Source organism: Haliotis rufescens, unplaced genomic scaffold (genome assembly GCF_023055435.1).
Source record: "Haliotis rufescens isolate VD_foot unplaced genomic scaffold, xgHalRufe1.0.p SCAF_12, whole genome shotgun sequence".
Taxonomy (NCBI): Eukaryota; Metazoa; Mollusca; class Gastropoda; order Lepetellida; family Haliotidae; genus Haliotis; species Haliotis rufescens.
In genome coordinates, this window is record NW_025963802.1 from 3,833,717 (window position 1) to 3,860,018 (window position 26,302).

The 26,302-nt window shown below is 42.9% G+C and overlaps 1 protein-coding gene across 1 annotated transcript in view; it reads left to right on the top strand.

Annotated features, from left to right (window-relative positions):
* Positions 1 to 25,386, top strand: part of LOC124138075 (ionotropic receptor 25a-like) — a 56,922-nt gene extending 31,536 nt beyond the window's left edge. Inside the window, exons 6-15 of the mRNA XM_046504594.2 lie at positions 8,413 to 8,541; positions 10,952 to 11,113; positions 12,022 to 12,141; positions 13,712 to 13,810; positions 15,000 to 15,197; positions 16,719 to 17,061; positions 19,754 to 20,003; positions 21,042 to 21,226; positions 21,754 to 21,886; positions 22,800 to 25,386. Coding sequence (XP_046360550.1) covers positions 8,413 to 8,541; positions 10,952 to 11,113; positions 12,022 to 12,141; positions 13,712 to 13,810; positions 15,000 to 15,197; positions 16,719 to 17,061; positions 19,754 to 20,003; positions 21,042 to 21,226; positions 21,754 to 21,886; positions 22,800 to 23,250 — 2,070 coding nt within the window. The 3' untranslated portion in view covers positions 23,251 to 25,386. The remainder of the gene's footprint in view (positions 1 to 8,412; positions 8,542 to 10,951; positions 11,114 to 12,021; positions 12,142 to 13,711; positions 13,811 to 14,999; positions 15,198 to 16,718; positions 17,062 to 19,753; positions 20,004 to 21,041; positions 21,227 to 21,753; positions 21,887 to 22,799) is intronic.
* Positions 25,387 to 26,302: the final 916 nt, after the last annotated feature.

The following is a 26,302-nucleotide window of genomic DNA, read 5'->3' on the forward strand; positions in this document are numbered from 1 at the left end:
TTTTCTATTTTGTCAAGCCTTTGTTCACACAATACATCGCACAAAGAAACACAATACATCCCATTTCACAGGACAATCAATAAATCACTAAATAACACATAGCACAACACAAAGCACACCACAACAAAAAAACATAACACATCGCACAAAGAAACAATACATCGCATTAAACAGAACAATCAACGGATCACAAAATAACACATAGCACAACACAAAGAACACAACAACAAAAAACATAACACATCGCACAAAGAAACACAATACATCCCATTTCACAGGACAATCAATAAATCACGAAATAACACATAGCACAACACAAAGCACACCACAACAAAAAATACAACACATCGCATTAAACAGAACACAGCACAACACACAACATTGTACGACACAACACAATGCAATACATCACAACACAAAGAGAACACACAGCACAAAATAACCCAACTTAACACAGGACTGAAAACCTCAGCACGCTAAACAGCACAGCACAGCACAACACATAGCAACACAGCAACAAAAACAGCACGATACACCGCAAATTTAAGTTTGTGCAAATCATTATTTACACAGTGTAATGAAAGGCAAATTTAAAGTTTACTGGTTCTTTTCAAGGCACTTGCGACTACAGCGGAAATTAAATTTCAGTTGTAAGTGTATATGAGGACAATATTGACACGTTCTTTGGCCACACAGCCACGGATAGTTGCCATTGTCTACACTTCAAAGGTGTGGCAGCAGTATCGACTGGTTTGGTTGCAATTCTTTTATGTGTCAAACCGTAAATCAATATAAATTACAAAGCAATCCTGATGTTATACATTGGCACATTTGTAATCTGTGGTATTCAAACAGATGCAGAATTGCTTATTCCTTCGATCATTCATGCCACATGCAATAGAAGGCCGCCATCTGACTGCATCCTTACAACATGTAGTGGAGAGGCCACCATCTACCTTCATCCATACCTCATGTAGTGGAGAGGCCACCATCTGTCTTCATCCATACCACATGTAGTAGAGGGCCACCATCTGCCTTCATCCATACCACATGTAGTAGAGAGGCCACCATCTACCTTCATCCATACCACATGTAGTAGAGAGGCCACCCTCTGCCTTCACCTTTACCACATGTAGTGGAGAGGCCACCATCTACCTTCATCCATACCACATGTAGTAGAGAGACCACCATCTGCCTTCACCTTTACCACATGTAGTAGAGAGGCCACCATCTGCCTTCATCCTTACCACATGTAGTAGAGAGGCCACCATCTGCCTTCATCTTTACCACATGTAGTAGAGAGGCCACCATCTGCCTTCATCTTTACCACATGTAGTAGAGAGGCCACCATCTGCCTTCATCTTTACCACATGTAGTAGAGAGGCCACCATCTACCTTCATCCATACCACATGCAGTAGAAGGCCACCATCTGCCTTCACCTTTACCACATGTAGTAGAGAGGCCACCATCTGCCTTCACCTTTACCACATGTGGTAGAAGGCCACCATCTGCCTTCATCTTTACCACATGTAGTAGAAGGTCACCGTCTGCCTTCATCCATACCACATGTAGTAGAGAGGCCACCATCTGTCTTCCTTACCACATGTAGTAGAGAGGCCACGTTCTGCCGTCATCCATACCACATGCAGTAGAGAATCCACCATCTGTCTTCGCGTTTACCGCATGCAGTAAAAGGCCACGATCTACCTTCATCCATTCCACATGCAGTAGAAGGCCACCATCTGCCTTCATCTTTACCACATGTAGTAGAGAGGCCACCATCTGCCTTTCATCCATTCCACATGCAGTAGAATGCCACCATCTGCCTTCACCTTTACCACATGTAGTAGAGAGGCCACCATCTGCCTTCATCCAAACCACATGTAGTAGAGAGGCCACCATCTGCCTTCATCTTTACCACATGTAGTAGAGAGGCCACCATCTGTCTTCTTACCACATGTAGTAGAGAGGCCACGTTCTGCCGTCATCCATACCACATGCAGTAGAGAGTCCACCATCTGTCTTCGCGTTTACCGCATGCAGTAAAAGGCCACGATCTACCTTCATCCATTCCACATGCAGTAGAAGGCCACCATCTGCCTTCATCTTTACCACATGTAGTAGAGAGGCCACCATTTGCCTTTCATCCATTCCACATGCAGTAGAAGGCCACCATCTGCCTTCACCTTTACCACATGTAGTAGAGAGGCCACCATCTGCCTTCACCTTTACCACATGTGGTAGAAGGCCACCATCTGCCTTCATCTTTACCACATGTAGTAGAGAGGCCACCATCTGCCTTCATCTTTACCACATGTAGTAGAAGGTCACCATCTGCCTTCATCCATACCACATGTAGTAGAGAGGCCACCATCTGTCTTCCTTACCACATGTAGTAGAGAGGCCACGTTCTGCCGTCATCCATACCACATGCAGTAGAGAGTCCACCATCTGTCTTCGCGTTTACCGCATGCAGTAAAAGGCCACGATCTACCTTCATCCATTCCACATGCAGTAGAAGGCCACCATCTGCCTTCATCTTTACCACATGTAGTAGAGAGGCCACCATCTGCCTTTCATCCATTCCACATGCAGTAGAATGCCACCATCTGCCTTCACCTTTACCACATGTAGTAGAGAGGCCACCATCTGCCTTCATCCAAACCACATGTAGTAGAGAAGCCACCATCTGCCTTCACCTTTACCACATGTAGTAGAGAGGCCACCATCTGCCTTCACCTTTACCACATGTAGTAGAGAGGCCACCATCTGCCTTCATCTTTACCACATGTAGTAGAGAGGCCACCATCTGCCTTCATCTTTACCTCATGTAGTAGAGAGGCCACCATCTGCCTTCATCCATATCACATGTAGTAGAGAGACCACCATCTGCCTTCATCTTTACCACATGTAGTAGAGAGGCCACCATCTGTCTTCCTTACCACATGTAGTAGAGAGGCCACCATCTGCCTTCACCTTTACCACATGTAGTAGAGAGGCCACCATCTGCCTTCACCTTTACCACATGTGGTAGAAGGCCACCATCTGCCTTCATCTTTACCACATGTAGTAGAGAGGCCACCATCTGCCTTCATCCATATCACATGTAGTAGAGAGACCACCATCTGCCTTCATCTTTACCACATGTAGTAGAGAGGCCACCATCTGACTTCCTTACCACATGTAGTAGAGAGGCCACGTTCTGCCGTCATCCATACCACATGCAGTAGAGAGGCCACCATCTGTCTTCGCGTATACCGCATGCAGTAAAAGGCCACGATCTACCTTCATCCATTCCACATGTAGTAGAAGGCCACCATCTGCCTTCATCCATTCTACATGCAGTAGAAAGGCCACCATCTGCCTTCATCCATTCCACATGCAGTAGAAGGCCACCATCTGCCTTCACCTTTACCACATGTAGTAGAGAGGCCACCATCTGCCTTCACCTTTACCACATGTAGTAGAGAGACCACCATCTGCCTTCATCTTTACCACATGTAGTAGAGAGGCCACCATCTGCCTTCATCCATTCCACATGTAGTAGAAGGCCACCATCTGCCTTCATCTTTACCACATGTAGTAGAAGGCCACCATCTGCCTTCATCCATTCCACATGTAGTAGAAGGCCACCATCTACCTTCATCCATACCACTTGTAGTAGAGAGGCCACCATCTGCCTTCATCCATACCACATGTAGTAGAGAGGTCACCATCTGCCTTCATCTTTACCACATGTAGTAGAGAGGTCACCATCTGCCTTCATCAATTCCACATGTAGTAGAAGGCCACCATCTACCTTCATCCATACCACATGTACATGTAGTAGAGAGGCCACGTTCTGCCGTCATCCATACCACATGCAGTAGAGAGGCCACCATCTGTCTTCGCGTATACCGCATGCAGTAAAAGGCCACGATCTACCTTCATCCATTCCACATGTAGTAGAGAGGCCACCATCTGCCTTCATCCATTCCACATGCAGTAGAAGGCCACCATCTGTCTTCATCCATTCCACATGCAGTAGAAGGCCACCATCTGTCTTCATCCATTCCACATGTAGTAGAAGGCCACCATCTACCTTCATCCATTCCACATGCAGTAGAAGGCCACCATCTACCTTCATCCATTCCACATGTAGTAGAAGGCCACCATCTACCTTCATCCATTCCACATGCAGTAGAAGGCCACCATCTACCTTCATCCATTCCACATGTAATAGAAGGCCACCATCTGCCTTCATCCATACCACATATAGTAGAGAGGCCACCATCTGCCTTCATCCATACCACTTGTAGTAGAGAGGCCACCATCTGCCTTCATCCATTCCACATGCAGTAGAAGGCCACCATCTACCTTCATCCATACCACATGTAGTAGAAGGCCACCATCTACCTTCATCCATACCACATTTAGTAGAGAGGCCACCATCTGCCTTCATCTTTACCACATGTAGTAGAGAGGCCACCATCTGCCTTCATCTTTACCACATGTAGTAGAGAGGCCACCATCTACCTTCATCCATTCCACATGCAGTAGAGAGGCCACCATCTACCTTCATCCATTCCACATGTAGTAGAAGGCCACCATCTACCTTCATCCATTCCACATGTAGTAGAGAGGCCACCATCTGCCTTCATCCATTCCACATGTAGTAGAGAGGCCACCATCTCCTTCATCCATTCCACATGTAGTAGAAGGCCACCATCTACCTTCATCCATACCACATATAGTAGAGAGGCCACCATCTGCCTTCATCCATACCACTTGTAGTAGAGAGGCCACCATCTGCCTTCATCCATTCAACATGCAGTAGAAGGCCACCATCTACCTTCATCCATACCACATGTAGTAGAGAGGCCACGTTCTGCCGTCATCCATACCACATGTAGTAGAGAGGCCACCATGTGCCTTCACCTTTACCACATGTAGTAGAGAGGCCACCATCTGCCTTCATCCATTCCACATGTGGTAGAAGGCCACCATCTACCTTCATCCATACCACATATAGTAGAGAGGCCACCATCTGTCTTCGCGTATACCGCATGCAGTAAAAGGCCACCATCTGCCTTCATCCATTCCACATGTAGTAGAGAGGCCACCATCTGTCTTCATCCATTCCACATGCAGTAGAAGGCCACCATCTGCCTTCATCCATTCCACATGTAGTAGAGAGGCCACCATCTGCCTTCATCCATTCCACATGTAGTAGAGAGGCCACCATCTGCCTTCATCCATTCCACATGCAGTAGAAGGCCACCATCTGTCTTCATCCATTCCACATGTAGTAGAGAGGCCACCATCTACCTTCATCCATTCCACATGTAGTAGAGAGGCCACCATCTGCCTTCATCCATTCCACATGTAGTAGAAGGCCACCATCTACCTTCATCCATACCACATGTAGTAGAGAGGCCACCATCTGCCTTCATCCATTCCACATGTAGTTGAAGGCCACGATCCTCCTCCGTGTATACCACATGTCGAAGAAGGCCACCATCTGCCTTCATCCATTCCACATGTAGTAGAGAGGCCACCATCTGCCTTCATCCATTCCACATGTAGTAGAGAGGCCACCATCTGCTTTCATCCATTCCACATGCAGTAGAAGGCCACCATCTGTCTTCATCCATTCCACATGTAGTAGAGAGGCCACCATCTGCCTTCATCCATTCCACATGTAGTAGAGAGGCCACCATCTGCCTTCATGCATTCCACATGTAGTAGAGAGGCCACCATCTACCTTCATCCATTCCACATGTAGTAGAAGGCCACCATCTGCCTTCATCCATTCCACATGTAGTTGAAGGCCACGATCCTCCTCCGTGTATACCACATGTCGAAGAAGGCCACCATCTGCCTTCATCCATTCCACATGTAGTTGAAGGCCACGATCCTCCTCCGTGTATACCACATGTCGAAGAAGGCCATATCTGACTGCATGCATGAACATGCAGTTATCGGCCATACTGTACCTCCACGGATACCACAAATAGTTATAAGTCTTCCTTTAAGGACGCGTTTTTACAAACATTCTTTCCAATTGGAAAGCACACTTGAAAATTGCATCTCGCCTAATGTATGTCGAGTTATATATGATTAATAGTTCTCTCATATGGCGAGGAAGGCAATGCCATGGCTGGGCTCATACATATTTCCTGGCACCAGAAGCCTGCGTCATCCATCATCTCTACCCTGCCTCAGATCCACACAGAAGGCATATTGACAAAGAGCTTTTGTGAAATGTCCCCGACATCTAAAACTCCAGGACAAATATAAATCAATCTGTTGCTTGTGAATAAACGTTTTATAATGCATGTTATAAAAAAATATTGATCACTTTATAATCTACTAGGAAGACGAGGAAATATGTTTCCACGCACTCTCGTGTGAGTGAGTTAGCGTGTTTTAGAAATATTCCATCAATATCAGCGAGGGACACCAGAAATTGGTTCAATACATTGTAACCAGTGGGGAATTGAACCCTGGCCTTCGGCGTGACGAGTGAACGCATTAACGACTAGGCTACTCCCCCAATACTCTTGAACTTGCAACCGAATTGTCACAAAAAATTCATCTCTGTGTAAGATTGGAAAAACTGAAGATGAAATGGAGATCACAACTTAAGCATACTTGCAAACTATCTATGTTCAAATATCTGACAATGTATATATAAAGTATATAATTTAATCCTTTAATGCTAGGGAAAGTTATAAATGTATTCACATATTACTTTCCCTAGAATTAAAGGTTTACACTTCATACTTTCACCGTTATATCTGACATGCAACTATTCACTGTCCCCGTCACCATGCCACCCGTTCATGTTACCTTCACCATGCAACACTTTCACTGTTACCTTAACCATGCTACACTTTCACTGTTACCTTAACCATGCTACACTTTCACTGTTACCTTCACCATGCTACACTTTCACTGTTACCTTAACCATGCTACACTTTCACTGTTACCTTAACCATGCTACACTTTCACTGTTACCTTAACCATGCTACACTTTCACTGTTACCTTAACCATGCTACACTTTCACTGTTACCTTCACCATGCTACACTTTCACTGTTACCTTAACCATGCTACACTTTCACTGTTACCTTAACCATGCCACCCGTTCACTGTTACCTTAACCATGCTACACTTTCACTGTTACCTTCACCATGCTACACTTTCACTGTTACCTTAACCATGCTACACTTTCACTGTTACCTTAACCATGCCACCCGTTCACTGTTACCTTAACCATGCTACACTTTCACTGTTACCTTTACCATGCCAACTGTGAACTGTTTCCGTCACCATCCTACACTTTCATTGTTACCTTAACCATGCTACACTGTCACAGTTACCGTCACCATGCAAACTGTTCACTGTTTCCGTCACCATGCCAACCCTTCACTGTTACCGTCACCATGCCAACTGTTCACTGTTACCGTCACCATGCCAACTGTTCACTGTTACCGTCACCATGCTACACTGTCACTGTTACCATCACCACGCCAACCCTTCACTGTTACCTTCACCATGCCACACTTTCACTGTTACCGTCACCATGCCACCCGTTCACTGTTACCTTCACCATGACAACCGTTCACCGTTACCTTTACCATGCTACACTTTCACTGTTTCTGTCACCATGCCACCCGTTCACTTTTACTGTCACCATGCCACACTTTCACTGTTACCTTAACCATGCCAACCATTCACCGTCAACTTTACCATGCTACACTTTCACTGTTACCGTCACCATGCCAACCGTTCACCGTTACCTTTACCATGCTACACTTTTCACTGTTACCGTCACCATGCCACACTTTCACTGTTACCGTCACCATGCCAACTCCTCATCGTTACCATTTCCACGCTTCACTTGCACTGTTACCTTCACCATGCCACACTCGCACTGTTATCTTCACCATAACACACTTTCACTCTTACCTTCACCATGACAACCGTTCACCGTTACCTTTACCATGCTACACTTTCACTGTTACCGTCACCATGCCAACCGTTCACCGTTACCTTTACCATGCTACACTTTTCACTGTTACCGTCACCATGCCACACTTTCACTGTTACCGTCACCATGCCAACTCCTCATCGTTACCATTTCCACGCTTCACTTGCACTGTTACCTTCACCATGCCACACTCGCACTGTTATCTTCACCATAACACACTTTCACTCTTACCTTCACCATGACAACCGTTCACCGTTACCTTTACCATGCTACACTTTCACTGTTACCGTCACCATGCCACCCCTTCACTGTTACCGTCACCATGCTACACTTTCACAGTTACCTTCATCGCGCCTTGATATTGCTAGAATAGTGCTAAAAGCGGCGTAAATCCATACTCACTCACTCACACATCGCGTTTCCCACCACTGTTTCAGGACTACACGCTGGTGTGTGGGGAGTGTCAGAAAGCAATAGTGGTCAACGAGATCGTTGCCAGTTCGGATTACCCTGCTGATAGCGTGTACTATGAGGAGTTCTTGGGTCTCCAAAGGACCTCCATGAAGGTAAGTAATCATATATGTGTTATATGTGCGGATATGATTGCATGGTTCCTTTGCAATAACTCATGTGTTGCAATAATTCGTGAGTTACAATGTAATACATATGTTGAAATAGTTTACGAGTTACTGTGTAATACATGTGTGTTGCAATCATTCTTGAGTCACAATTCAAAACATGGGTTGCAATAATTCACCAGTGTAATGCATGTGTTTCAATAATTCGTGAGTAACAATGTAATACATGTGTTGCAACAACTCACGAGTTGCAATGTAATACATGTGTTGCAATAGTTCGCGAGTTACAATGTAATACATGTGTTGCAGTAACTCACGAGTTACAATGTAATACATGGGTTGCAACAACTCACGAGTAAGAATGTAAGACATGTGTTGCAGTAACTCACGAGTTACAATGTAATACATGGGTTGCAACAACTCACGAGTAAGAATGTAAGACATGTGTTGCAATAACTCGTGAGTTACAATGCAATACATGTGTTGCAATAACTCACGAGTTGCAATATAATACTTGGCTTGTAATAATGTATGCGTTACAAACAATACATATGTTCCGATAATTCACTAGTTTCAATATTCTACTTGTATTGCAATAATTCATGAGTTATAATCTAATACATGTGTTGCAATAACACACGGGTTTCAATTCAATACATATGTTCCGATAATTCACTAGTTTCAATATTCTATTTGTATTGCAATAATTCATGAGTTATAATCTAATACATGTGTTGCAATAACACACGAGTTACAATTCAATACATATGTTCGAATAATTCACTAGTTTCAATATTCTACTTGGATTGCAATAATACACGAGTTACAATTTAATACATGGATTGCAATAACTCATGATTTACAAAGGGGCACGGGTGGCCTATTCGTCTAAGGCGCCACGATTCGCAATGCAGAAACCTATTTTTGTGGATTCGAGTCCCGGTTCGCCCCGATTATGTTTCTAAGTTTGTCACCACGTGCTCGTAGGTTTCACCGAAGTGGTAAACGTCTGAGATCTGCATCACTTCGGTCTTTCCCCTTATACTGAGCTGACACGCCGTGATATAATTGTAATAACTGTTAAAAGCGGTGTCAAACCCAGCTCACTCACTCACTTATGATTTACAATGTAACTTTAGAATGATTCATGAGTTAAATTGTAATATTGGAATAATTCATGAGTCACATTTTAATATTTCAATTCCTGATTAGATACTTTGTGATATAACAATTGTTCAAGAGTTCCGTTGTAATATTGCAATGACTCAAGTGTTATAACATTCTGATTTCGCAATGATCCATGGGTTGCCCGTAACATGGCATTGATCATGAGTTACAGTTTTATACTGCAATGACGATAGAGTTACTATTTAATATAACCATTGCTATTTGGTAGTGATTCATGTACACATGCTTATAATGTAGTCGGAATCGTACAATGGACTCTGCTTTTGCTTGAGATTTCGTATGATTATTGGAAAAATATGTCGCTTTTATTCAAAGTTTCTTTTTGATATTGGAATGATTCATATTGAATTCGATTAGTAATATTGCAACGATTCACGTGTTACTTGTTAAATTATACTGATTGATTAGTTAAATTGTAATATCACAACGATTCATGTGTCACTTGTAATATTTACATTCGTAAAAATGCAGATTCATATATTACCTCTCATAATACAATATTGATTAGTTAGATTGTGATATTGCAACGATTCATGTGTAACTTCATATAATACAATATGGATTTTTTAAATTGTAATATTGCAGCGTTTCATTTGTTATCTGTAATATTACAGTATTGATTGGTTACATTGTAACACTTCAATGATCATTATGTTACTTGTTATAAAACAACATTGATAAGTTAAATTATGATATTACAACGTTTCATGTGTTGCTTGTAATATAATAAACAATAGTGATTAGTTAAAATATAATATTGCAACGATTCATGTGTTTCTTGTTAAATAACAATGATTGATTAGTTCAATTGTAATATCCATTTATGAAACACTTAAATTTTGATTTGATTCTTCCAGTTTATTTGAAATTCATCACTTCTATGTGACTCACTTATTCTAAATGTTAGCATTTGCCGAAAAGTCCATGAATGCTATGAAAGTCCGTGTGGATTCCAGCCCCCCCCCCCCCCCCCCCCCCAACCTGTGCTTGTCGCCGGAGCGACTTAATGGATTAGATGGTTAGGCTGGGTGACCTGGTTGATTGTGAGTCATCGTAGCCCGACGGTCTTGATCATGGCCCATAATATGTATTACTGAACTGTCAGGTCAGTTGCTTAAAATTCAATGTCATATGGCGGATGCTATTGCTTACTCTGGTTTTACAAACAACAAACACCCATGGTAACTAAGTAATGCGATCACTTATTCAGGTAGACGAAGCGCTCGTATATGACATTGGCATGATCACGAAGAAGGCTCTGTCCAAGTTCCCCGACCTCCGGTCCATCAACTACACTGACTGCTACAATGTTTCCGAGCCGAAGGTCACAGACTTGCAACAGAGCCAGAACATCACTCAAGCTCTTAAAGAGGTATTGCCATCTTAGTAATCAACCAGGGCGGTCGAGTAGCCTTGTGGTTAAAGCGTTCGCTCGTCACGCCGAAGACCCGGGTTCGATTCCCGACATGAATACAATGTGTGAACCCATTTCTGGTGTCCCCCGACGTGATATCGCTGGAATATTGCTAAAAGCGGCGTAAAACCATACTCACTCACTCATTCACTAGTAATCAATCAAGCCGTTCGTAACTCCATTGCAAGTCGCATTTTGTATTCATTTGTAGATGTACATACATTCCCTGACAGGGCCATTGGCTTTTTAGTAGATCAATCTCATGTATAGTCCCCAGGGAGCTGAGAATGACATTTGAGAGCACACTAATGCATTTGTGCAGGGTAAAAATAATGTAGTGGTATCAGCATACAAACTTGCGTTAATGTAACGATAAGGGCACGTTTCGGCAAACATAACATCACTTTTAGAATACATGCATGGGACATTATTCTGAGCTTTGCAAGCATGCAACGTATTTACCGCCACTAAATGCGACTACAAATTAGACTATTTGCGGACTGTGGAAAAGCCTTCATGCATCTAATTAGTCACTATTTTGCTTGAGGTATTTGGAAATTGTATAGTAGTCATTGTATAATAGTAACACATAGTTCACTATATACGAACACGGGTGGCAGAGTCATCTAAGGACTTCCCCGGAGAGTTACGTCCCTTAGGCGTGCCAGAAACCTACATTCGTGGGTTCGAATCCCTTGGTCTCTAGGTCTGTCTGCACCATACCCGTCTCACCAAGGTGTAACAACCTCTAGGTTTACCTCCCAAACTAAGAAATTCGGAAATTTCGTAGATTTAATTTGTCGATACAGATTCAAATTTACACACATTTGATCGTGTATGTAACAGTAAAATGTTGTTTCATCTAGATATCATGGAATGGAGTGTTTGGGGCAATGTCCCTTCAACAAGGCATTCTCCGCTATAACTTCTCTCTGAAAATCAACAAGATTGGCTTTGAAGGAGGGGACGACCAAAACAAGAACATGGTCAGTATAATACAGCAGAATATAGTCAGTAGACTTCAGTTGGATCAAGGTCAGAATTATTCAATAAGAACATTGTCAGTGTACTACAGTGTAACGCAGCAAGATCAGTAAGATCTTGGTCAGAAACAAGAACATGGTGAGTCTAGCACAGCAAGCACACGGTGAGTCTAGCACAGCAAGAACATGGCGAGTCTAGCACAGCAAGAACATGGTGAGTCTAGCACAGCAAGAACATGGCGAGTCTAGCACAGCAGGAACATGGTGACTCTGGCACAGCCTGAACATGGAGAGTCTAGCACAGCAAGAATGCTGTGAGCCTACAACATCAAGAACATGATGAGTCTAGCACAGCGAGAATATGGTGAGTTTAGCACAGCAAGAACATGGTGAGTCTATCACATCAAGAACATGATGAGTCTAGCACAGCAAGAACATGGTGAGTTCAGCACAGCAAGAACATGATGAGTCTAGCAAGGCAAGAACATGGTGAGTCTAGCACAGCAAGAATATGGCCAACATACACCAACATTAGGAAGAATATGGTCAGTGTAACCGGATATGAAGAAAATAAAGTATAAACATTTAGAGGTGAATAATTAAGGTACACACAAGATTAAAGTATATACTTGTATGAAAATATATCATGTTTGGATAGAAAGAAGTGCTATGTAATCCTATTGACAAGCGAAAGATATGAGGTATATACTTTTTTGAAAAAATACTACGTTTGGAAAGAAAGAGTACGCTGTAATCCTACATGCTATTAACTATTAACATGTCACAAATGTTATATATGGGATAAAACTTTCTTAGTAAAGTACAGTACTTTTGGGGGGTTGAGTCCGGTCCGGGATTCGAACCCACACTTGCCAGAGTGAGGCACCTAATCCCCAGCACACAAAGTCAGCGATCTAACCCACTCAGCCACCGAGGCTTCCACAAAAAAGAAAGTCAGACAACTGAGAAAGTGTTATCCCAAATATAACATTTGTTACATTTGACTACTTTCTAAATGGCATTGTGTATTCATATTAACATGTCCTTTCGTGTCTCCATTAGCTTTGACAGCTGTTATAGCTGATGTGTGTATAACAGCTATCATAGCTAAAATGGATATATTTATCATTAAACCGCCTGCATATTATCAGAGATGAGCGGGCTACCGTAACTTGGTAATGTCCTCATATTGCTTGACGGCGAGCCATTATCACGCCCGGTGTAAGGTAATGTCATAGTATAGGTATAGGTGACGTCACGTTGAATAGTGACGTTATCTGGTTTGTTCTGTGGCGTTTCCATTTTTGTAAAAAAGGGTCAGTGACATTCGTGTTGATTGCAGTAAATGTTTCAAAACCGATATTTTATTTGATAACAAATTCCATCCATTTTAGCTATAATAACGGTAACGCTTCCGGGCATTATCATTAGCAGAAGCCCTCGGTCTTTTCAACTGCCCTCCTTCGTCGGGCAGTGAATGGAAGACCTCGGGCGTTACCCTGATAATATGCTACAGGGTAACATCAGCTCCCCACCTCTATTTATGATGAAAACTCCATGTTGTACTCTTCAGGTCGGCAACTGGACGGAGCAGACTGGTCTGTCCCTCAGTGTGCAGTCCCTGACCAAATCCAATAGCAAAAGACACTACAGGGCCGTCACTGTACCAGGCGTAAGTTACCATCACGATGAGTGAGTGAGTGTATTTGATATAACGCCGCTTCCAGCAATATCCGGGCGCGTTAGTCTAACGTGATGTTGGGGGTAGCTTAAAAGCTTTCATTCACAAGAGAAGAAACACCCGGCGAAGCCGATCCTGGGAATGCATTTTATTAGTCCTGTATGCACATTTGTGCCCCTTGAGTTAAATTCCAATAATATAGGTATGTCTGGGATGACACAGGCAGCTCGGGTTGTGTACTCCCCTTGGAGCTGAGAAATGACATTTAAGAGCACACTGATTCATTGACCGGGGTCATAATGGTTTAGCGCTTTAAGCATACTTGTGTCATAAATACTTCTCGCATCATTTGGCATTTAAAGCTATTGTTGTTTAACGCCACAATCAGCAATCTTCCAGCAAAATGATGGTGATCTGTCAATGATCGAGTCTGGACCAGACAATCCAGTGTTTGACATCATGAGCATCGATCAACACAATTGGGATACGATGACTTGCATCAACCAAGTCAGCGAGCCTGACCACCCGATCCCGTTACTCGCCTGACGGTGATCGGGTTGGTTCTTTCCTTCAACCGACTTGGTTATATCGGTAGTTAGCTGTTTATACCCATAACAAAATTATAGCAATGGTTGTTGTTGTTGTTGTTGTTGTTTTTGTTGTTATGATGTACAGATTAAAATACAAAAATGCAGCAAAGAGGGTTTGGGTGATCCTGGCACAGTCAGGCTGGTTAGGCTCATCATCAGCCCTGGGCCCTGGGCCCTGGGCCCTTGTCCCCTCTATACGCAGCCCAGACAGCGACTGGGAAGCGCTGCCTTGCCAAACCCACCCAGAACGTTTCGGAGAATGTGAAGACTCCCCAGCACTGCAGCCTTCTGCATTACCCAGATTGTCAGAAGGGCTATATTCCTGGTAGCAAATCCGGGTACTCTCCCAATGTCAGTCAACAGATTGGGAGCTACCAAACTGAAGGCTCCGAGAACAATGGGGAGTCGGACAACCTGGTACTTGAGATGCAAGGGTGACATTTCAAAAGAGAGGGCTGCATATTTGCCATGTTATTATTATTACTATGATTATTATTGTGAATGCAACCTTTGCAATAGGTGGACAAAGAGGTTGTTTTTCGTGTACACATGAGGCCTTTTTGGACATTTCTTGCATATTTATGTTCCAGATGCACCCGTTTGTGTACAAGGAGGGGGGCGAGAACGGCACTAAACCCACATACTCCGGCTACTGTATTGAGCTGCTGGACAAGATTGCCGAACGGATGAGCTTTACGTATGAGATATACGACAGCCCTGACGGCTTGGTGGGCTCCATGGCTTCTGATGGTAGCTGGAGTGGACTCATCAACGAACTCATTCAGAAGGTGACGTGGGGACAAGTTGCATTGTTTCGATCAATTAGAAGTACACACTTGATAAAAAGCAAAGATCAAAAGCTTCAGATTTAAACGCAATCCTGTCCTATCCTTTCAGCAATGGACGTTAGCGCCAGCTTATGGCGTCTGTATTTCGCAATTGGTTGATGTGCTTTAGAGCATTTATGTTTATCAAATTTCATTTTGATTACAAGTTTTCAATAATTTCAATCACGTTTTCACCATCAAAGGCCTGGTTAAATAATTCCAGAAATGTTATGTAAACTTCAGTGACTTTCACTAAACATGACACGTCGCTTGTTAACATGATGCGTGACACTATCCCAAACTATGGCCATTACATGGAGTTTTCAAACCTCCTTGCTCAATGGCACTTACGTGTTTAATGGAAATTGTGATATGTGCAAGCACATAAATCATGATGTCCCCACTGATTAATTCCTATAAGTTTCATCACTATTTCGCCATTTTCGCCCTTTTGAATCTGGAAGCTTTTCGAAGTCGATGTCTTGAATTCACTAATATGCAGTCTCGCGTAGCTTTGTCGTTAGGATCAGATTGGCTAAAAATCAGATTGCACTTTAGAATTTATGGATGTCAACTTCTTTAATATGAGGAACACAACGTTTCGGAGTATGTACTTATTCATAATAAAGAAGTTGACATCCATAAATTTTCCTTATGTGTATCACTTCTAAATGCCTTTCAAAGACATGTTACAAACAGCTTTTAGAATTGCTCACAGTTACATAATAGTCTCGATGATGGCAACAGGACATGCACTATAGTCCTTGCCACTTGAAATGGGATCTCGATATATTGCGATGATTAATTAACAAAGAGAACTGCGTGTATGGTAAAATATATAGAGTGAAAACAAGTCGTTCCGGTAATAGGAATATTACTTACAGTAATTACAAAAAGTGCACTTTTCAAGAAATATCCATTTGTGAACGATAAACATCATCCTTGAGTTTTGATCACGTGGATACGATTCGGGTTAAACTCGGCTGTCAGGTGACTGTGAGCGGCTATAACTTACCAGCGTCTGCAGCATATGTACAATACCAGCACGAACTGAAAGAAAATACCAGTTAAGATGTACTATGTAAAGCTCTATTGAACAAGTTCACTGCTGAATATAACCGCTCGCAGTCTCCTTACGTCGACAAGTATGAAAAAAGAATACATTGCTGGCTTCAGGCAATGTGGAGAAATACAAAGATATAAATACATGAAATGCAAAGATGACTTGATGATTTATATAGGCCCGGGCGAGGGAACGACCATTCTATGTTTACCTTCTGAAGGCAGAAAATTTGAAGGTAAAGTAGGGTCCAGTTTGAACATTCAGTAAAATCATATTCCAACACAAGGAAACTTGAGGTCCTGAGGTCATTTATAATGTAAAACGTCTGACATCTACAGATATGATGCCAAGGTTGCTTAATATCTAACAGTGAATAAAGTTCATGATACGATACTAACATGCTTTTGTTTATTTTTCAGAGAGCTGACATAGCAGTGGGTCCAATCTCTGTGATGGCAGAGCGGGAGAATGTCGTGGACTTCACCGTTCCCTACTATGATCTGGTAGGCTTGACCATTCTGATGAGGAAGCCCAGCTTTGATTACTCCCTGGTCAAGTTCCTCAGCGTCCTGGACGAGGATGTGTGGGGCTGCATCATCGGGGCCTTCTTCCTCTTCAGCATCCTCATCTGCGTCTTTGACAAACTTAGTCCCTTCAGCTACCAAAACAGCAAGAGAGAATGGAACGGGGAGGGCCCGGAGCCGCGAGTGTTCTCCTTGAAGGAAGGCATCTGGTTCTGTATGATGTCACTCACGCCCCAGGGTAAGTTCTGGTTGTGTCAAATGTTCTCATTCTTCAGGGTAAGTTCAGGTTGTGTCAGATGTTCTCATTCTTCAAGGTAGATTCTGGTTGTGTCAAATGTTCTCATTCTTCAGGGTAAGTTCTGGTTGTGTCAGATGTTCCCATTCTTCAGGGTAGGTTCTGGTCGTGTCAGATGTTCCCATTCTTCAGGGTAGATTCCGGTTGTGTTAGATGTTCTCATTCTTCAGGGTAGGTTCAGGTTGTGTCAGATGTTCTCATTCTTCAGGGTAGGTCCTGGTTGTGTCAGATGTTCTCATTCTTCAGGGTAGGTCCTGGTTGTGTCAGATGTTCTCATTCTTCAGGGTAGGTTCTGGTTGTGTCAGATGTTCCCATTCTTCAGGGTAAGTTCAGGTTGTGTCAGATGTTCCCATTCTTCAGGGTAGGTTCTGGTTGTGTCAGATGTTCTCATTCTCCAGGGTAGATTCTGGTTGTGTCAGATGTTCCCATTCTTCAGGGTAGGTTCTGGTTGTGTCAGATGTTCTCATTCTTCAGGGTAGGTTCTGGTTGTGTCAGATGTTCTCATTCTTCAGGGTAGATTCTGGTTGTGTCAGATGTTCTCATTCTTCAGGGTAGATTGTGGTTGTGTCAGATGTTCCCATTCTTCAGGGTAGGTTCTGGTTGTGTCAGATGTTCTCATTCTTCAGGGTAGGGTCTGGTCGTGTCAGATGTTCCCATTCTTCAGGGTAGGTTCTGGTTGCGTTAGATGTTCTCATTCTTCAGGGTAGGTTCTGGTTGTGTCAAATGTTCTCATTCTTCAGGGTAAGTTCAGGTTGTGTCAGATGTTCTCATTCTTCAAGGTAGATTCTGGTTGTGTCAAATGTTCTCATTCTTCAGGGTAAGTTCTGGTTGTGTCAGATGTTCCCATTCTTCAGGGTAGGTTCTGGTCGTGTCAGATGTTCCCATTCTTCAGGGTAGATTCCGGTTGTGTTAGATGTTCTCATTCTTCAGGGTAGGTTCAGGTTGTGTCAGATGTTCTCATTCTTCAGGGTAGGTCCTGGTTGTGTCAGATGTTCTCATTCTTCAGGGTAGGTCCTGGTTGTGTCAGATGTTCTCATTCTTCAGGGTAGGTTCTGGTTGTGTCAGATGTCCTCATTCTTCAGGGTAGGTTCTGGTTGTGTCAGATGTTCCCATTCTTCAGGGTAGGTCCTGGTTGTGTCAGATGTTCTCATTCTTCAGGGTAGATTCTGGTTGTGTCAGATGTTCCCATTCTTCAGGGTAAGTTCAGGTTGTGTCAGATGTTCCCATTCTTCAGGGTAGGTTCTGGTTGTGTCAGATGTTCTCATTCTCCAGGGTAGATTCTGGTTGTGTCAGATGTTCCCATTCTTCAGGGTAGGTTCTGGTTGTGTCAGATGTTCTCATTCTTCAGGGTAGGTTCTGGTTGTGTCAGATGTTCTCATTCTTCAGGGTAGATTCTGGTTGTGTCAGATGTTCTCATTCTTCAGGGTAGATTGTGGTTGTGTCAGATGTTCCCATTCTTCAGGGTAGGTTCTGGTTGTGTCAGATGTTCTCATTCTTCAGGGTAGGGTCTGGTCGTGTCAGATGTTCCCATTCTTCAGGGTAGGTTCTGGTTGCGTTAGATGTTCTCATTCTTCAGGGTAGGTTCTGGTCGTGTCAGATGTTCCCATTCTTCAGGGTAGGTTCAGGTTGTGTCAGATGTTCCCATTCTTCAGGGTAGATTCCGGTTGCGTTAGATGTTCTCATTCTTCAGGGTAGGTTCTGGTTGCGTTAGATGTTCTCATTCTTCAGGGTAGGTTCTGGTCGTGTCAGATGTTCCCATTCTCCAGGGTAGGTTCTGGTTGTGTCAGATGTTCTCATTCTTCGGGGTAGGTTCAGGTTGTGTCAGATGTTCCCATTTTTCAGGGTAGGTTCTTGTTGTGTCAGATGTTCTCATTCTTCGGGGTAGGTTCTTGTTGTGTCAGATGTTCTCATTTTTCAGGGTAGGTGCAGGCTGTTGTTAACACCATTTAAGTGTACTTTTACACGGTAAACATAAAAATGTATGGCATAATAATAATTTGCTTTTACTCAAGTCAGATTGTCAATTTCAAATTTTAAAAAGAACAGACAAATATTAATATACTTAGTTGAATTAAGTTAAAATGAATTGAATTATGTGACATGATACATGACACACCTCTTTGTATTTTCCAAAACGAAACATGGGTTTTGAGCGAAGGAACACATTCTCGCCAATGGGTGAATTATTTCTATAACGCTATAGAATAGTTGAATTAAGTTAACATGAGTTAAAATATGTGTCACGATACACGTTTATGGCCTTGCAAAGCAAAAACATGAATTTTGAGCAAAGGAAAATATTCTCGCCCATGACCCTACCCATGGGCGACAAAGTTTAAAGTTTCAGTTTTCGAAACATTTGTTTTCCATTTTTCCTTCCTTAGTAATACCTATGAACATAGCATGTTTAACTTTGTAAATACCTTTGTCCGAGACTGACTACAGCACCGAGAGTTTCTGGACAAATTGGTTTCCAGAATTAAAATTGGACGTGTTTCAGGTTTATTTCCTAAAAGTAATCAAAATAGTAAATAGCGCCTCAAATACTGACACTAATACTGTGCAATTTAGTCCCAGGTCTTTCTCTGGTATAATATCTCTAATGATACGTTTTAAACACTTTGTTGGTCTTCAGGGGGAGGAGAGACTCCACGTGCGTTGTCAGGGAGACTGATTGCTGCCACCTGGTGGCTTTTTGGTTTCATCATCATAGCTACATACACTGCCAATCTGGCCGCCTTCCTCACCGTGTCTCGTCTGGAAACACCAATAGAGTCACTCGATGACCTCTCGAAACAGTTCAAGGTCAAGTACGCTCCTATGAATGGCAGCAACGCTCAAATCTACTTCCAGCGAATGGCGGATATTGAAAACAAGTTCTACGGGTAAGAGGACAAGCGATAATTGGCTACAAATATCATAATAATTGTATTTGGTTATGAACAAACGTATAAAAATCTAATTCTGCTGAGGCATTGCCAGTGTATGAACCTTAAGGATGTAAGTATTGCTGGTGTATAAACCGTGGTGTTGATGATTTATGTCAGTTGGACAAGCTGCAGCTGATGAGTTTTTGTAAGTATTGCTAGTGTATGGGTATCTGTGGTAATAACAATGAAATCACCTGAATATGTAAGTATTGTGTGTGTATAAGTCTTTGTTCTAATAACGGTATACAACCAGCTGAAGATGTGTGTATTGCTCGTCTGTAGGCCTCTAAGGTAACAAGGATACATTCACGGGAAGATGTAGGTATTGCTGGTATGTTTCTCTGTGGTAATACCGGTGTACAATCTGCTGAAGATGTAAGTATTGGTAGTTTATGGGACTCTCTACTGATAACGGAATACGTTTTAATAATGATGTTGGTATTGCTAATGAATGTAAGTTGCAACTAACGGTATACATTCGGATGAAGATGCTGATATTTCTTATGTATGTACGTTGCAACTAACGGTATACATTCGAATGAAGATGCTGGTATTGCTCATGTATGCAAGTTGGAACTAACGGCATACATTCGGATGAAGATGCTGGTATTGCTAATGTATGTACGTTGCAACTAACGGTATACATTCGAATGAAGATGCTGGTATTGCTCATGTATGCAAGTTGGAACTAACGGCATACATTCGGATGAAGATGCTGGTATTGCTAATGTATGTAAGTTGCAACTAACGGTTTACATTCGGATGGAGATGCTGGTATCGCTAATGTATGTAAGTTTCAACTAACGGTATACATTCGGATGAAGATGCTGGTACTGCTAATGTATGTAAGTTGGAACTAACGGTATACATTTGGATTAAAATGCTGGTATTGCTAATGTATGTATGTTGCAACTAACGGTATACACTCGGATGAAGATGTTGGTATTGCTAATGTATGTAAGTTGCAACTAATGGTATACTTTCGTCTGTCAGCATATGGAAAGACATGTCCCTAGATGACAACCTGGACGTGGTGTCACGGGCCAAGCTTGCAGTGTGGGACTACCCGGTTAGCGACAAGTACACCAAGCTGTGGGAAACGATGAAGACGTCCCTGTTCCCGAGTAACAAGAAAGAGGCTGTCGAAAGAGTCCTGACTGGAGAGTTTGCTTTCATTGGTTAGTCTTTTTGCCTGACTTTTCAAAGTTAGCCCTAAAATCGTACTTGCTTGTTTAGGTTTGTCTTTAACTTGTACTCACAAGCTTTACTAGGTTTCAGAGGTTCAAGTTCAACTTGCTTTTATAGGTGTGTCTCTACGCGTTAATCCCTTTCATACATTAGCCTTAAGTTTTCATTGGTTTCCGTTAAGTGGCATTCGCTTTCATATGTTAATCTTTAAGTAGTCTCGTGGTAAAAAGCCTTTAGCTCGTAACATCGTAAACCCTGGTTCGATTCCTCATACATGAAGTTTTCTCTTCTTTAACGGGTTGGCGATACTCTGGTGGGTTATATCATCGCCTTGTCAAGCCGAGGACTCGATTTTCTATTCCCCAAATGGGGACAATGTGTAATGTTCTCAGTAGTGTTTTCCCTGGAAATTTGCTACAGCGTAAAAAAGTCACCCTCTGCAGTTTTAAATAGATTGATAAAAGAATTGTCGATCCGAAGTTATCATGGTAATGTAGCGTTGTTGTGTCGCTTTCAGCGGATGCCACCGTCAACAAGTACTCTACCCTGACGAACTGCGACCTGTGGGAGGTGGGAGAGGAGTTCTCCAGGAAGCCCTATGCCCTGGCGGTACAGGAGGGGTCGCCTCTCCGAAGTCAGCTGTCTAATATGTACGATTACTTATAAAAGCTCTTTATTTCACTGACCTGTGGGGATTCCGGATAAGAATATAGTCCCAGATACCTATGCTTGTCGTAAGAGGCGACCTAATGGATCGGGTGGTCAGGCTCTGTGACTTGGTCCATTGCATGTCATAGCATTCCAATTATGTGGATCGATGTTCATGATGGTAGTCACTTGATTGTCTGGTCCATACTCGATGTTTTTGAAGACCCCCCGTCATATAGCTGAAAAATTGCTGAGTGTGCGTTAAGCAACAAACAAACAAAACATTGTATTTCACTGGTCAATATGTTTCAGTTGCCTACAAGAGTTCAATGAGTGAAGCCACTTTTGGAGTACCTCGCTGTGGTAAAGCTGGAATAATGCTGAAAGCGCCCTAAAAACCCACGATATTCTCTCGCTGGACGATATCCATTGATACAAACCTATACATAGTGTTACATTTTCTTGTCATACACTATTTAAAATCGTAATGAACTAATAATCGACCCGTGAAGATCCGGGGTAGAATACATGTAGGTCTTCAGCAATCCATGCTTGCCGTAAAAGGCGACTTTGCTTGTCGGAAGAGGCGACTAACGGAATCGGGTAGTCAAACTCGCTGGCTTGGTCGATGCATGTCATTGTATCACTGGATTGTCTGGTCAAGACAGACCGCCTTCATATACCTGGAATATTGCTGAGTGCGGCGTTAAACAACAACAAAACAAAACAAAACTAATAACCTGTCCTGATAATCTTCGGTTCCTCCTTTCACAGGAAAAAACTTTGTTGTTTTGTAGCAGTGACTGACAAAAATACCCTCTCATAAAATCCCAGAAAAGCCACATATAATGGAAAAGACTGGTAAAACTCGTGTTTTATTTGCACAATGAAAGACCTCCATCCCTCTTTTCACAGCATCCTCCAACTGATCAACCAGAGGGAACTGGAAGAAATGAAGACCAAATGGTGGAGAAAGGATCAAAAAGAGTGCCCAAAGATCGAGAACGAGAGCGACGGCATCAGCATCAAGAACATCGGCGGTGTGTTCCTCGTCATCGTCATCGGCTCCGGCCTGGCTCTCATCACGCTGGCCCTGGAGTGCTACTGGTACAAGTACAAGCCGAAACAGAAGAAGAAGCTGTACAACATCAACTCTCAGACCAACCTGACCAAGAATACTGTGTCCTCGGTATCACTGCCTAATGGCATAGAAAACGGTGGCTTTGAAACTTCGTTTGAGAGCATGTTTGATAAGGAAAAGAAAGAGGAAGAGAACAGGGTCAACGGAACTATTGACACGGGCAAGAACGAAAAGGAGGACGGTTACATCAGCGGAGGGTTTCTGGAAATGGTGGAACGTCTCTGAGCCACACATAGTCATCTGTATGTTGATGTCAATGCCAAAAGTCGCACCCGGGAGATTTGCCATCAGAAGTCCATCATGTATCTGTTACATCAGCAACTGTTCTACTACTCATCACGCACGATGAAGTCGTAAACATTAATTAAATCTGTGTGGTCTAGCGTATCCATTAGAACTTTACAATTGATGTTATTACACATGTTTGTGACGAGTGTTTATACTGGAATTATATTTCTGATTTTTGCATTGTTTCTACGTGATCACGTTTGCAGGAAACTTGACCTTCAACTGACCCTGTTGCACAACGTAAACGCCAGGCATTGAACGCCAGCATTTGCGTAGTTATACTGAACAAACAGGTTAAGGATCACGAATATATAGAGGATAGTTTTATGTAATTGTGTGATCAATCTGATCACTGCAAAAAGATATCCACAAAAATATTCATGAGCCCCAACTATGTTTTGATCACTTTGTAATTCCTATATGGCCGCACAGTAATAATAACTGCCAGTGGTTGTTCTTCGTTAGGCATCTTATTGATACAGTTCCGTCCAGTGTGTGACAATGTGCGTGTTTTTACAGTGTTTATATTATATGCTAATATTGTGTAATTTATGCTTGTGCAGACCATCACAGTAACGTTAAAAGCAAGCATCACCGAAGTGTCTTTCATGACGTTTTCTTAGTCACGTTTTGCAAACATGCCTTGCTCGTTCGTTTTGTTTTAACGTTCTTACACTGTAGATCCTGTTAAATACATCACATATATATCCTTGGCCTTCTTTGTATGAATGATGTGTCATTTATTTGTCATACGACACATATTATATATGCCTTTTTATACTCTCGCCGATGTCTTTTATATAGGGTGGTTAGGTAGCCGAGTGGTTAAGCGTTCGCCGCAAAGACGAAGCCCCGGGTTTGATTCTCCACATGGGTGCGGTGTGATTCCACTCTGTCAGGATTATAAAGCGCAGGACGTTTGTAAAACACAAACAATACAAATAACCTCAGCGATGTCAGTGCCTTAGGGTTTTCATATTCGTCTTACCTCCCGGTCCTGTTCAGAACGTACAGAATTTTGTTACCTGAACGATTTCTCACCGAACAATTCGGATGAATGGATTTCATTGTTCCCTACATCTACATCTCCCCTACATCTGAACATCTTTTGACAAAAATGTAACCTTTAAGCTGTATGCTTACTATGCATCGCTGTTTAAGACTTTAATGAATTAGTTTCTCTGATGTGGGCGTATTTGCATTGTTTCCAACATGTGTAGATAATGCACAATATCTAAATGTATTTCATAATATATATTGTATTAAATTATATCCTTGTTTCAAATTATGTTATCTGTTTTTTAAAGCAGTGAACCTCCATCCTACATGTCATAATTGCTCATGTTTATTATTGCGATGGTGCCTTTAATAAATAGATATATGCATTGACATCGCCGACAGTATGGCGAAAAGGGTGAACTTATGTTGTTGTTTTTACCATTCTTAATGATGATACAACATAGTCATATCAGGGGCGGCGGGGTAGCCGAGTGGTTAAAGCGTACGCTCGTCACGCCGAAGACCCAGGCTCGATTCCCGACATGGGTACAATGTATTAAGCCCATTTCTGATGTCCCCCGCCGTGATATTGCTGGAATAGTGTTAAAAGCGGCGTAAATCCATACTCAGTCATATCAATGAGTCATGAGACTCTACGTTTCAGGTCTTGTTAACCATGTGCGTTTTCTGTTGTCTTTGGCACACCTGAGTTTACACAGTCAGGTACGGGTTGATGAGGAGTATTGATTATCTGTTCCTTGTCAAGCCTTCACTAAACCATTCTTCGCCGATTAGTATGAATTAATCAAAATTGTTATCACCGCACACATTCCGAATGTTGATGGCCTATACATGCGTTTCACATTGTGACGTCCCCTGACATATAGTTCAGTTCACTCATTTGAGTCCAACAACTTGAAAAATATTTCTCTTTATGTCAGTTCAAATCGGACAATCAGAAAACTGAATTTGAGTATGGATTATGAATCTAATGGCCATAGGCATACTTTATAACCCGTACGTTATTGTGCAAACGATTGTTCTGTTATACGTGTAATTATTGCATGAATAAAGTTTTATAGATATTATCATACCTGTAAAAGTGTATTGTGACACCATGCTAGTTGTGATCTGACACGGTGCTAGGTGTGAACTGACGCGGTGCTGGTTGTGACGTGACATGGTGCAGCTGTGACGTGACACCAGGGTAGTGTGATCTGACACGAGGCTAGCAGTGACCTGACACGGAGTCAGTTGTGACGTGACATGGTGCTAGCTGTCATCTGACACGGGGTTGGTTGTGACGTGACGCGGTGCTAGCTGTGACCTGACACGATGCTAGCTGTGACGTGACACAAGGGCAGTGAGTGAGTGAGTATGGTTTTACGCCGCTTTTAGCAATATTCCAGCAATATCACGGCGGGGGACACCAGAAATGTTGTGACGTGACACGGTGCTAGCTGTGACGTGACACGAGGCTAGTGTGATCTGACACGAGGCTAGCAGTGACGTGACACGGTGCTACCTGTGACCTGACACGAGGCTAGTGTGATCTGACACGAGGCTAGCAGTGACCTGACACGGAGTCAGTTGTGACGTGACATGGTGCTAGCCGTGACCTGACACGAGGGTAGTGTGATCTGACACGAGGCTAGCAGTGACCTGACACGGAGTCAGTTGTGACGTGACATGGTGCTAGCTGTGACCTGACACGAGGGTAGTGTGATCTGGCACGAGGCTAGCAGTGACCTGACACGGAGTCAGTTGTGACGTGACATGGTGCTAGCTGTGACGTGACACGAGGGTAGTGTGATCTGACACGAGGCTAGCAGTGACCTGACACGGAGTCAGTTGTGACGTGACATGGTGCTAGCTGTCATCTGACACGGGGTTGGTTGTGACGTGACGCGGTGCTAGCTGTGACCTGACACGATGCTAGCTGTGACGTGACACAAGGGCAGTGAGTGAGTATGGTTTTACGCCGCTTTTA